Genomic DNA, 14,254 nt, shown 5'->3' on the forward strand with positions numbered 1-14,254 from the left:
GATTTGATCATTTTGAATTACAATATTTGTATTTATAGAGTACAATGTGGTGGGTGGGTGGTGGTAGATGAGTTGTGCGATACAATATAAGTTAATATACCTAAGAGCATTATTGGCATATTCTTTTAGATTTTTCTTAAATGTAAGGAATCAAACTGTTTTTTATTTTTCTATTCAAATAATTTCCACAATAATTTTTCTTCTTCTTTCTTTATACTATTTAAATATTTTTAAGTTAAATGAAGCGAAAGAGAAAGGAAAGAGAAACTATTTAAATATTGTTTCAAATAAATATTATGAGGAAAGAGAAAACTTTTTATATTAAAATAAGGTTGAGGGAACTTAAAAGTGCTGCCCTAAAATAATGTTTAAAGAAGTTGCTCCTAGTGCTCTAATAAACAAAAAATATATTTATTGCATTAACAACTCTACTCAAGTTCAAGCTTGAGTTTGAAATTCAAAAGATTGGGAGGATGGGATTTTTTCTTCTTCATAATTTATTTATATATTGCATGAGAATGTGAGGGGTTTTTTAATTTATTTTTATTGTTGGATGAATTCTATTCTTCGCCGGTGATTTGGAGAAAACATGTCAAATTTTTACCCAGTCGATTTATTCTAATATGTCAAAGCACAAATTTAATACTTCGGTAATTAAATTATAAATAAGTTCTACTTCAACAACATAAACTAGAAACTGTATTGGAATATTTTTATTTTTATTTAAAAATAAGGAAAAATTATAAAATTAGTCTATGTGATTTACGTGATTTGCATTTAACTCTTGTATTAAAATGAATTTAGAGAGGTCCCTAAAACAAAAATTTACTCCTTACAGTCAAATTTTGTGCACTGACTTAATAAACTTCGCAAGTGACACTGATTTAAATAGGACATGTGTCACAATTTTATTGGCTCTATCATATCACATTATCGGAATCTATTAATTTAGTGGACGAAATTTTTCTGTTTGGACAAAATTGTTGTTTTGGTATACCATAGGGACCTCTGAATTCATTTTGATATTTCAGGAAATTAATTGTAAATAAGGTAAACTATAAAGACTAATTTTATATTTTCTCCTAAAAATAAAGCAAGCATCTAAACTTCTTCCTACATGTGGAAGCGTTCGACAAAAATTCATTTTATCTTTGCAATGGAAGAAAAATCAAATTTTCTAAAAGTATTTCTTCTCCTAAAACTTTGTGAAAACTCTTTGACAAAAATGAAATCCATTTAACTTAGTATTCTTACTTGCTCTAATGGCATGGCCTAGCATATTATTACGCTCCATATACAAAAGTTATGAGTAATCTCGATGGACTCATTCTCAACCAATGGCCGCAAATTAAGCCATTTTGGGCCACTTAATTAACTTTAGATGCACTCAAAATGGCTAAACTATGGGTGATAAACCACTCGCAGTGGTTGCGCTCCATCCTTTGAGCTTCAATACTATATTATCTCTCAACTCTAAGGCCAGAAAGTCTTAGTAAATTTCTAAAAAATATTTCTATCATCTCTTGAGTACATTCAAACTTTCTTCTTTTATCTCCTCTGTAGTAAAATATGCATGTACTTAAATTTTATTGGAGCTAAGGCAATTCTAACATTTATCATTAAATTAAACTTGTTCTTAAAATAAATTTTACATTTAAATTCATGAAATATTAACGGAGCAACAATTAGTAAACCATCTAATACTGCAACCTATAAGTTATAATAACATTATAAGAACAATGAAGTTAGCTTAGGTGTATTCAGTTAGCTCAGTGCTCTACTACTAGCAAGTTGACTTGCTACTGGGTTCTACGTCCATCTTGTGGCATATTGGGCCACGGAAATAGTTTATTTGGGTTGCATTCCCACTTACTTCCTGCCATCCCAATTTGTAGTGAAAAAGATCCACCCTTATTTCTCTCCTTCTCTATTTGGACCTTTTGTAATTTCTCTAGTTTTTGAACCCAAGGTTTGTAAAAAAAAAAAAAAAGGTACGGAAATCATAGAATAAATTTGTAGCCAAGTCATTACAATAACTTGTATCATACATACATTTTATAATCACACATGGACATGGACATGAACATATATAATAGGGTTCCATAACCTAGCAGCGGAAACATATTGCACAAGGGAGTAAATGTAACACAAAGCTTTTATATATATATAAGAGAAATGCTAGGTGTTCTCTTCATATTCTTTTGGTCTCAGATGTATATTATTATCTAAAAAAGCAAAAAAAAAAAAAAAAAAAAAGAAAGAAAGAAATTGGCCCTTATTTCTCGTTTTTAAAAAATAATATAAACATAAGACCAGGAGAATACTATGAGAATACAAGAAAAACATCTAGCATTTCCTTATATATAAAGCTTATACATCTATCTTTTATATACAAAAAAAAAAAAAAGACCATACAAAAGTGTCACATACGACACAAATGCCATATGTATCACAAAGTCTATGAACATAACGTACGAAAGATATACGACCCCAAAGATGGATTAGCTAATAGTCTGATTTCTCAAGCATTCGGCATCCAATGGCCTCAGTCATAGTAGCGCAAGTACAAGGTTATCGGATCCTCATCAATATCGCCGGTACCTGCATGAACAATATCATTTATGCGATCACAAGGTTACCACTTCACATAGTCGGAATTATGAGTTCACAAGCTCAATGGGTATAAAAATTACTAACTTTTCGTATTGAACCGATTTTTCATTTGCTACCATGAGTTTAAAGTAACCTTTGGAAACGTAATATTTAGCTGGGAGTATATCTGTACGATCCAATCTCTTGCTTGAAAACATACATATATAGCCCATCTAAGTCATATATTTCTAGACATCATATAACTTAGCTATACATATAAACATGCATTCACTACCTCAAGCGAAACACGCGCATATGAGCATATCTGAGCACGAACTATATAAAACATCATATGCATTTCAGCTATAACTACTACAAAAAAACAATTTTTTCTTGACCAATAGTTTTTGACGTGTCAAGCATACTGACACGTCAGAAACCTTTTTTGACATGTGTCAAAGGTTAAAAAGGCGGGTGTCAAAACTTCCAATTTTTTGACGTGCTAATTTCGATACGTCAAATTGGCACTTCAAATTTTTTTTTTTTTTTAGCATTGCAGTTTCACCACGTCAATAAATTGTTTTGACGTGGCACACGGTTTGACACGTCAATAAGTAGTGACATGTCAGAAACCTGCCACGTCAGTAAAATAGGTAATTTTAAAAAAAAAAATATTGCTCCTCCGTATATATTTTCTGAACTATTCGAGTTTATACCCAGATTTATGTGTTAACTTGATAGACAATTTGCATATCTACTACATTGACACATCCAAAAAAAGTTCCAACACAACACAAATATACAAAAGAACTATCCATCTGCGCGCCACATGACAAATAAACCAGTCTCAACAAACATTCAAACTATCTCTGTTATCACAAATAGATATAGTTTGATCTAACTATATACATCAACAAAACAGGAACAAAATATATATACAAGTTAATAAACTGCGATGGAAAACCCCTTGCTCAATCCAACTCAACAGCATCATCATCGAACATCTTATCTGCACTAACTGCGAATGAGTTGTGAACCAAGAGTTGCAATATCATTCTGAAATCTAATGATAATCAATACAAAAATCCGAACACAAATATACAGTGGTGCAAAGATACGTTTGTTCTAAAATGAACCACAGTAACAATGCGTTGCTAACTGAGACTTTTGTGCAAACAGAATTTTAACCGTTAAAGTGATCGATACAGGCTATAGTCATGTTAACAGAAGAAAAACAAAAACAACACAAATATAGCATTACCTCTGTCTCCTATGTTGAGTCACCTCGGGCGCGGATCCGGAGGTCGACCCGGACATGGCTTCAAGCTGGCGAAAACGGGCGTCAATTATTACATCTTTTGCTGCCATCTGAGCATTTTGTTCTTCAATTCATTTAGCCATCTCATCCATCTGTGCTCTTTGTTGTGCCCTCTCCGCTTCAAGTTCTCTAATCCTCTCAGTCATCTGTGAGACCGTGGAGTTCCCAGGGTTCGGTGACCGTGCTTGGGACGGTGTATAGTACAAGTGTATGCTTGCCCCGCACAGGTAGAACATTCGGACCAACCTATCGAACCTTGCCAGCGTACTCAGGCTTATTTTCGTACGCCTGGGCATATGCGTCATTCGGTGCCCACCGTACCGTCCCTTCAGTCACGCTCGACGTTAATGCCGAGTCAGTGGGTATCAGCTCCTTCATCCTCTCCTATATGTTAAATTAAAAGTTAGTGCGTCATGTAAGGTACCTTAATCATAAATAAGTTATCACAAGATATATCGGTGAGTAGCATACACATCACTCCCTGACCATATCATTTGGATAGTCACTATCCTTCTTCTTGTATGTTGAGATGTAAGATTGTGTGCGAATAGGAGGAGGGCCCAAAGATACGGTTTGCATAAAAAAAAAAAAATAGTTAAAAAAAAAAAAAACATAAACATATGGTTATATATGTGTGTGTGTGTGTGTGGTAAATGAGACACATACCTCTTCATGTGTCACCCTAGCAAAGCTCTTTGATTGTTGTGTCAAATACTACCTAAATTAATAGATAATATTTAGTATGTTTTACTCGCAAGTGCACAAGATCAAATGAGTAGCAAGTACAAGATCGATCCCACAGAGATTGTTGATTTTATTTAGAATTAATTAAGAAAATATCAAGTTGTCACTAAATTGATATTATGAAAAAGAAATAAAAAGATATAAAGATAAGGTAAAGGTAAAGGTAAAGCTAGGGTTTTGATATCTACCACTAATTATGCTTAGATAGCATAACAATATGTCAATGATCCAATCATATTATGAATACCTAATGTTTGCCAACTTAAGGTCATGGGTGTATACTCTTTAAGCTATTGATTTCCATAAGCAACGAGTTAGGCATGGGTGTATACTCTAACTCTTTTCTTTCTTAAAGGATTTAGCATGGGTGTATACTAAGTTGTTCTTTAAGAAAGTATAAATCTATGGAAATCGACAAACTCACGGAACCTAGGGCATGGGTGTATACTCCCAATTTTCCATGTTGATTAATCCAAGAACCCAATGTGAATTTCTTTTGTTACTCTTATTAAACCCAGGACTCGGTCATCCAAATTGATTTAATTTACTTGTCCATACCACATGCATATAATGGCCAATCACATACATATGAGGAATTCAAGAAAACAGGAATTAATCAAATTAAGCAACACAATATGATTATCACAATGGCGCCAATATTGAAATATTAAATAAACATAATTAGGGCTTCAATAATCTAGCCCTCCTTAAAAGTTAGTTATACGTAATTAAAATAAAACTAAAAGAAAAGGTAAAGAAAGAACCGAAAACCGCTCCTAGAAGTAGCCTCCAATTCCTCTCCCCAAAGTAGTCTCCCTGAAATTCTCCATTGAATTGTGAGGCTTAGAGGTCTATTTATAGTACTTAGGAGAGTCTTAGAAGCCCTAGTAATCCTAGTAAATTCGGAGATTTAAGTCCTAGTCCAATTAGGATAAAGAAAACCTAAGTCCAAATCGGAATAGGATTTGTCCAGAATTGAGTTCCTATCTTGTGGGGTGATTTTGGCATAGTGATGCTCCTAATTAGGAAAATGATATTTCACAATGATTTATATAATTTTGAGTTAGCTTTCCAATGCCACTTAAATCACCTCAATCTGATATTTGAGCTGAAATTTATGGTTAAAATACAGAGACATATGTAGAATCCAATTTTGAATCCAATCAGATTTTGACTTCAATTTGAAAAATTCCGATTTCATCATTTCCTTTATTTGATTAAACTTAACCATGATTGGTTAAGCTTAACCATATCTTCTAGGTCTTCCCAATTTGCCCTTTAAGCTTGGAATTTTTTCGGAAACGCTTTCTTTTCTTCCAAAAACCTATAGAACAAAGAAAATATAAAAAGGAAGTAAAATAGTACAAACTAACAATACTAAGGAATTAACACATATAAGTTTAAGGGTTAAAATATGAATATTTTGGCACTTAACATCGACCCGGTGCAGTGAGGCATGTTGTTCAATGCTCGCAATCCCTTTATATACGTAGCATACTCTTACACAATTAACATTCTTAATATATCAGCCCTAACACATAATGAAACTACACAAAATAGTAATACAACTCGTGACCTACCTAATTTTTCAGGTCACATCATTTATCCAACAACACGTCCAAGTCGAAGGGGTCATAGTTGTCAACGAAATCTTTCCCCATTCTCGCCTTCACGGTTTTAAGAGTATCACCCGGCTGAATTTTAAGAGCATCTTTTACTGAGTGTCTCCAACTCTTCAGCTTCACGCCCATATCTTGGAACGCATCCCGTTTTACGGCAACGAGATCGAACTCAGGCAGGATGTAGAAGTCCACCTGCATAAGTTAAAAAATAAGGCGTATATATATATATATATATATATATATATATATATATATATATATATATATATATATATTTCATTTTTGATATATATATTAACATTAAGGCATATATTTCTTGCATTAGGGGTGTTTGGCATCATGAGATACACATGCTATAATATAACATATAGTTTAACAATACCATCAAGGCCTCTCATATATCTTCCTTCGTACGTTGCGATACCTTCGTCCCCTCGTCCCCGTAATCTAACATAATTCCCACTCCTTATAATATTACCAGTCGTCCTTCTAAATTTCAAACCACTAAATCCTACGGGCTGCCACGCATTATTGTACTCGCACACGACCATTTGCCCATTGGGGATTTCCCACGTCTTGTTTGAGGCTTTAATGGTCAACACTTGAATATGGGTGCTTCCATCTCGATTAATGCCTAACACATTAATAATTACCGATGCTAATTATTTGGAATTCAATACTAACTACAAAACATATATATGTATTCAATATTGGCATTTCTAGCATACATACTTACTTATAGTCCAGACCTGGTTACTGCCCAACACTTGTAGAGTAGGGTCCTCGGGCTACGAGTCATGCGTGGCACTTGTCCCATCATCCATGTCCTTCGGTTCCTGTGTCTCACTATCGTCCACACATGTGCTACTGTGGGGGAAGAGCCGCTCTACATGGCCATGAGAACACAATCCTAACTCACTCATTGTCGGCAGCGGAGTAGGCATGCGGGGACGGCTGATACTGATACCCCAGCTGGGTCAGTCCTGTCGGAATGTATGGACTAGGTACAGGGGACTGCCCTTCTACATGATCTGGAAGTACTGGTCTATACCCCGGTTGCTGCCTCATAAGCATAGCAACGTCGACCTGTGGCTCGCTATCATCATGGTCGCACGATGTTGACCCATGCGCCGGTGATGACCATACTACAAGTCTGGACCTCCGTGCTCTAGTCTTCCCCCTAGTACTCACATGAACCTGCAAAATACATCACACACCAAATAAATTATGTATACAATAGATGAAATATGCACCACTATATATAAATGACTCACATATTTAAAAATGAGATATATACCATTTACCCAATGCACAAATTAATTAATTGTGTTGACGTAATAATTAGTGAACAATTATCAATCAATGTAGACATAAATAACAGGAAACCAGTCAATTAATGTGAAATATATATATATATATAATTTTATTTTTTTGAATCACATACGCTTGGATTGGATCTAAGTCTGGTCGGACGTATTCGACGTCATCCTGCAGATCCACTTCATTATTACTGGTCAATAAGAGCAACTCACACTTGTGGTAGTTGGCACATTCATCATGAGGACCTTCACCCTAACCAACGTCATATACGTTTCTAGGTTTAGTCCTTACAGTGCAAGCCCAATCTGGGTCCCTTTCATCTTCGACGTAAAATACTAGGTCAACTTGTGACGTTAGCTTATGTGGTATTTTTGTGTCCAAAAATATCAATAATAAAAAATAACCACTCGCAATAGTACGAATCCTGTAGGATAGTGCTATATTGAGGGTGTCGAACCTCAAGGACTGCAGGGGTTTAATTATCAAAATTTAAAAGATTAAAGTTAACTTAATTAAAAGGGGTTTTGATTTGCTTAAAAACTAAACTGCATGAAAATAAAATAGATTTAAAATAAGAGCTAGAGTGTAGAGTATTGATTTCACCTCTATCCGCACAACAATGGCTAATCATAATTAATCCCAGAAATTCATTCTATGTATGTTATAAATAAACAAGAAACTACCTTATTAAAGAATAAGCATAATCTATCTTCGGTTGGCATGGATCGTCCACCTAACCACTAAGATGCGGTACGACCCGTCTTACCTAGGTATAAATTATCAAACCTTTAACAGGATACATACAATCAATGAATAAGTATAACCCATCTTCGGTTGGCACTAACTGTCTACCTAAATTACACTAAACTAGGTTGTAGTACAATCTGTCTTCCCTAGGCATGGCTTATCAAATCCTATTAATCATATGTCAATTACACTCATTGTATAACCATCATTCTCATAATCACAAAAAACAAGAATGATTTGAGATCAACAAAAGTAAAATACTTTCTAAGGCAAGAGAAGAATTTCACAAATATTGATATTGAAATTTAAGAACAATTGCATTTAATATGAAGAACATAAATCAATTGTAGCAATCCTCATAGTTATACAATCAACATGCATAAATTAAAAATCTAGAAATTAAATACAATCAAACCATTGTGCTTCGATAGGGTTACATCAACACCCCACAAAGGGGTTTAGTCGCTCATGATCTTCTATGCTCCAAAGACAATTTTACTGAATTTTGCTCTAGAAAGCAGTGTGTCTGTTTACAATGTTTAGAGCCCTATTTATAGGGAATTGGAAAACCCTAAAAACCATAGAAACCCTAAGAAAACCGGAGAGCAGTCTCCCAGTCTAATTGGGAGACTGAAAACCAAATCAAAATCGGAATATGATTCGCCCAGAATTGCGTTCCTATCTTGAGGGGCGATTTTGGCATTGCGGCGCTCCGAATTAGGAAAATACTATTTCACAATGATTTGTAGAAATTTGAGTTAGCTTTCCAGTTCCGCTCAAATCACCTAAATCGTATATTTGAGCTAAAAGTTATAGCCAAAATACCGAAATGTATGCAGAATCCAAATTTGAATCCAATCCGATTTTGACTCCAATTTGAAAAATTCCGAATTAATCATTTTCTTTATTTGATTAAACTTAACCATGATTGGTTAAGTTTAACCATATCTTATAGGTCTTCTCAAAGTGTTCTTTTAAGCCCAAAATCAATGGAATTAATTGCATCTTTATTTATAACCTGAAAACACAAAAACAAAACAAAATCAAACAAATAACAACGCTAAGGAATTAACATATGCAAATTAAGGGGCTTGAATGTGCAACATTCGGCGCTTATCACACCCCCAAACTTACATATTGCTAGTCCCTTAGCAATATAAAACAGAAAATAAACTAAAAAACAAAAAGATAAATCCAACTTTCGTGGGATGTACGGTTGCATTTAGCATATGCAACAAGCCTTTTAAACCCCTAGGAATTCCCTAGAGGACGAGTGAAGTCTCGTGAGGGTTTTCCAGGAATGAGACTCACAAACATTGTCATCATTATGTCATTCAAAAGGATAAAGCATCACAAAAATAATGATTCTCGTTCATTAGTAAGCTTAAAATTATAAACCCCATCTTCAAAATTCCAAAGAATTTACATGTCAAATCACTTACAAATGGCAGATTGAGATACACAAATTTCAATTAGTGCAAAGTGAACTAACACATAGTCATGAGGCTTCAAAATAATTCCAATATGAATGAATCATCATCTCAGAATTCATTGGACTTCATATCAAATGAAACAACCAAGGCATACATTTTTATTTTTTTATTTTTTTATTTTTTATTTTTTATTTTATTTTTTATTTTTTAAGTTTTTGTAATGCTTAGCTCCCTTAAGCTTTCTAGTTGACTCATGTATCGAGTGTTAGGCCAATGTCTCACAAACCAAATGGCTTTAGAGCATTAGGTGTAAAGACACCCTCAGGACTTACTAACTCGAGTCAAAAAGGCAACGAAGCTAAGCTAGCGATTTTATTAATCAACCCAAAAATTTCACTTTTTGATGCGAATACTCACTGCTTAATGAGGCAAGAGGTCCAGTTACTCAGTGAAAAATTCAAACTTGATTTTGTTTTTTGTTTTTTGTTTGTTTTTTTTTTTTTTTTTAGCATGCCAAAGTTATTCACCCAATATGTCACCCAACAGAATTCAAAATATTGAAAACAAACATAATTGGTCTCAAAATTCATACCTCACAGATATGTGCTAGTGTGCTCAAGATAGATTTAAATTGAAACAAGAAGCATCTCATGTTGCCAAAAGTAAGTAATAAGACTCAAAATCCCTAAGTCATATGATCATGTGTTCACAACTTTAAGCCTACCAATGAATTTCAAACCAAAATCAAAGTTCAACCATATGCTTAAGAATGACATAACAATAATAATGGACTGTGTTTTATTTTTCCATACCCCCCAACTTGAATCATACGTTGTCCCCAATGTATGTATAGAACTAAAGATAAGATCAAGAGTACAAAAATACCTGAATGGGCAAATGTGGGCATATCATACCCCCAAACTTGAATGCAAAAACACATGTTCTAAAAATAAAGTGATACTCCAACCAAATACCAATCAAGTGCACACATTGTTGTAAAAAGATAAACAAAGAATGAAGCAACAATGGATAAAATAAACCTGGATGAAGATCATGTACCCTGGTGGAGTGAGGAGTCAAGCGCATAGGGCCTACGCTTGATCCTATGAGGTATTTCTCAATGTAAGTCCGAGTCCCGAAGGATCTTACCTCGATCCTTCAGAAGTCCAATCAAGCTCTTCCACCTCTTCTTCTTTATGATCATGTAGCACTCCACAAGGAAGAGGATTCCTCTTAACATCCTAAAACTGCTTATCTCAGCTAATAGGTCTTGATGCTCCCCATGACGATGTTCAGGGTGTTTGTCCCGAACTGGTTTCATGATCAACCTCTTTTCTCTATGGGAGTTCTCAAAAACTAAGGTAGCTAGGGAATTTGCCAAAAAAATTTCTACCCCAATGAAATCAACTTTAGCAACCTTTGAATGAAATATGTCCCCTGTGGGGTTGTCATCAAGTGGTGGAGTACTTGAAGTGAGAGGCATTGGCTCCGGTGGGTTGCTCCATGATGGGGCTCCAGATGGAGGATCAGGAGGTGGGTCTTCAACAGTTTCTTCAATGTCATCCAAGAAGAAACATGCATTCTGATTAGGCGCATTCTGGAAGGTATTGAAGATGTTCAATCTGATCTTCATATTCCCAAAAGAGATCTTCATTACTCCAGTCCGGCAATTGATGCATGCATTGGCTGTGGCAAGGAAAGGACGCCCAAGGATTACTGGAATCTGCTTCTCTGGATTTAAGACCGGTTCTGTGTCCAGAACTATAAAGTCAACTGGATAGTAGAACTTGTCCACCTTGATAATGACATCTTCCACAATCCCACGGGGTTTCTTGATCGAGCGGTCAGCCAATTGCAAGACAGTACTTGTCGGTTTCAATTCCCCTAAGCCCAGTTTCTGATATACCGAGTATGGAAGCAGATTAACACCAGCTCCTAAGTCGAGGAGAGCTCTCTCAATCTCAGTGTTTCCGATGACGCACGAAATTGTAGGCGCTCCAGGGTCTTTGAACTTTGGAGGAGTGTTATGCTGAATCAGAGAGCTTACTTGCTCGGTGAGAATGACCTTCTTGGGAATGTGCTTCTGATTCTTCCTCTTTTGAGTGCACAAGTCCTTGAGAAATTTTGCATAGGCTGGAATTTGTTTGATGGCATCAAGGAGTGGGATGTTGATTTGAACCTGTTTGAAGGTTTCCATCATGTCTTGTATCTTCTCTCCTTGTTTCCCAAAGTGGGTGGGTGCCTTAAGCCGCTCTGAGAATGGGACCTTAGGCTCATATGGTACCTTAGGAGTGGGGGCAGATGATGAAGATGCCTCAATGCTTACTTGTTTACCCTTGTCCTGATGCAGATTCTGTGGGGCCTCAATTTGCTCATCCTTCTTTTCTTCCACATGATTGTCAACTAGTCTTCCGCTTCGCAATGTGGTGACGGCTTGAACTTGCTCCAGATGAGATGTGCTTTCTTCTACCATGTATAGTCCCCTAGGGTTGGTCACTGGCTGACTTGGAAGCTTTCCATCATCCCTCCTGTTGAGGGCATTGGCAAGTTGTCCGACTTGAGCTTCTAGGTTGGCAATGGATTGGGTATGTGAGTTTACTCTTTACTCTTTCCTCTTGAGATTTGATTGACTGCTTTATCTCGCTGGTTAGCTCATTCACTGCTTTTAGAATCCAATCCTCAAAATTAGACTCTGATGGAGACTGGTAGTGCTGCTGTGGAGGCCGGTAAGTGGAATGAGGTTGGTAAGGCTGCCTGTTGGATTGAGCTTGATTGTATGGCCCTAGGGCTGAGTTGCCCGAATTTGAATTCTTCCATGAGAAATTTGGATGATTTCTCCACCTGAGGTTGTAGGTATTGGAGTATGGATCATTACCCGGTTTGGAGAAAGCTGCATTAACCTGCTCATTAGCAACATCAGTAAAATTTCCAACAAGAGGGCAGTTATTGACATGATGGATAGGACTTGAACAAAATGAGCAAGATTCATGTGGTGTGTGCATTTGGGCAGTATTAGGAACAAAACCAGCAGTCATCAAAACTTGATCTAGCTTCTTGGTGATAGCCTCAACTACTTGGTTGGCTATGTTTGGGGAATGGCCTGCTTCATACAAACTCTCTGTCTTGAGTGCTTTAGGTGCTGGTGCCCTTCGTCTGGTGGAAACCTGCTGAAGAGAATTGTTACTCAAATTTTCAAACATAGCCCATGCTTCATCTTCACTTTTTAACATGAAAGTTCCCCCACATGATGCATCCACCATTTTTCTATTGGACTCAGTTAGGCCATCATAAAAACATTGCACTAGCTGCCATTTTGGGACAGCGTGGTGTGGACATGATCTAAGCAAGCTCTGTAACCTATCCCAAGTCTCATGGAAGTCTTCTCCCTCATATTGGGAGAAGGTAGTAATGGCTCTCCTAGTGTCATTGGTCATTCCTATGGGGTAATACTTCTTAAGAAATTCTTGTTGCAATTGAGCCCATGAAGTGATAGAATTGGGTGTTAAGGACTGAAACCAATGTTTGGCTTTTTCCTTGAGGGAGAAAGGAAAAAGACGCATCCTTAGGGCATCCTCAGTGAATCCATTCATTTTAGTGGTATCATATATTGCTTCGAAATCACTGAGGAATTCATAAAGATTTTCAGTGCTAAGCCCTAAGAAGGAAGGTAAACTTCATATAGTGCTAGGCTTAATTTCATAATGGGTTGCCGTAATTTCCGGCAACCGAAGACATGTGGGAGTAGTGTAAGTGGTAGGGAGATAGTGATCTTGCAATGCTACGTGGTTACCGTCCCCCATGGTCTCAGTGGAACGCTCTTCTAGCAAATTAGAGTTCTTTTGGGATCTAATTTGTCGAAGGGTGTGTTCAATTTCAAGGTCACAAGAAATTAATGGAAAAGACAAAGAATGACGACCTCTCATAAACTAAACATAAATTTAAAAAGAAAACAGAAAATAAACAAACAAGCTCACAAACGGCCTTAAAGCACTTAGGGTTCTGGATGCAGGATGCCGCAAGTGCGCTCGATCGCACGGCAGGGTGCGCTCGAGTGTACTACCGCAAATGGGTGCGAGCGCAGGAGTAGGGGGCTCGAGCGCTGCTGGCTTGGATCCTGCTGGAGTGCGTTTGTGCGCTCGATCGCACACGACTTGCGCTCGATCGCAGTCACAGAGAAGGCTGCATACGGACCTGTTTTCAATTTCTAGAAAAAATAAAAATCAAACACAAAACAGAATTAAAATTAGTAACTTAAAACATAGAATAAATTATTAAGCTAAAATTAATCTCTAAAAGTTAACAATAAAACCGTTAAGCAGTCCCCGGCAACGGCGCCAAAAATTGATGTGGTATTTTTGTGTCCAAAAATATCAATAATAAAAAATAACTACTCGCAATAGTACGAATCCTGTAGGATAGGGCTATATTGAGGGTGTCGAACCTCAAGGACTGCAGGGCTTTAATTATCAAAATTTAAA

General features: G+C 36.4%; 1 protein-coding gene across 8 annotated transcripts; it reads right to left on the reverse strand.

The window, feature by feature from the left end:
* Nucleotides 1-2,497: 2,497 nt before the first annotated feature.
* Nucleotides 2,498-13,930, reverse strand: LOC132186209 (uncharacterized). 8 transcript variants are annotated; one of them, XM_088517783.1, is made up of 6 exons: nucleotides 10,817-13,930; nucleotides 7,013-7,473; nucleotides 6,659-6,910; nucleotides 6,235-6,468; nucleotides 3,854-4,294; nucleotides 2,498-2,601 (listed from the first exon to the last, which is right to left on the reverse strand). In XM_088517783.1, the coding sequence occupies exon 1, from the start codon at nucleotides 12,247-12,249 to the stop codon at nucleotides 10,894-10,896; it is 1,356 nt and encodes a 451-aa protein (XP_088373909.1). In that variant the 5' UTR covers nucleotides 12,250-13,930; the 3' UTR covers nucleotides 2,498-2,601; nucleotides 3,854-4,294; nucleotides 6,235-6,468; nucleotides 6,659-6,910; nucleotides 7,013-7,473; nucleotides 10,817-10,893. The 8 variants fall into 8 exon arrangements, 6 of the variants coding, with proteins under 6 accessions (XP_088373909.1, XP_088373910.1, XP_088373906.1 ...); XM_088517784.1 differs by lacking the exons at nucleotides 2,498-2,601; nucleotides 3,854-4,294 and adding an exon at nucleotides 5,368-5,978; XR_009440732.2 differs by lacking the exons at nucleotides 2,498-2,601; nucleotides 3,854-4,294; nucleotides 10,817-13,930 and adding an exon at nucleotides 9,169-10,806 and having other exon boundaries at nucleotides 6,054-6,468.
* Nucleotides 13,931-14,254: the final 324 nt, after the last annotated feature.

The sequence above is a fragment of the Corylus avellana genome, chromosome 6 (genome assembly GCF_965113065.1).
Source record: "Corylus avellana chromosome 6, dhCorAvel1.hap1.2, whole genome shotgun sequence".
Classification (NCBI taxonomy): domain Eukaryota; kingdom Viridiplantae; phylum Streptophyta; class Magnoliopsida; order Fagales; family Betulaceae; genus Corylus; species Corylus avellana.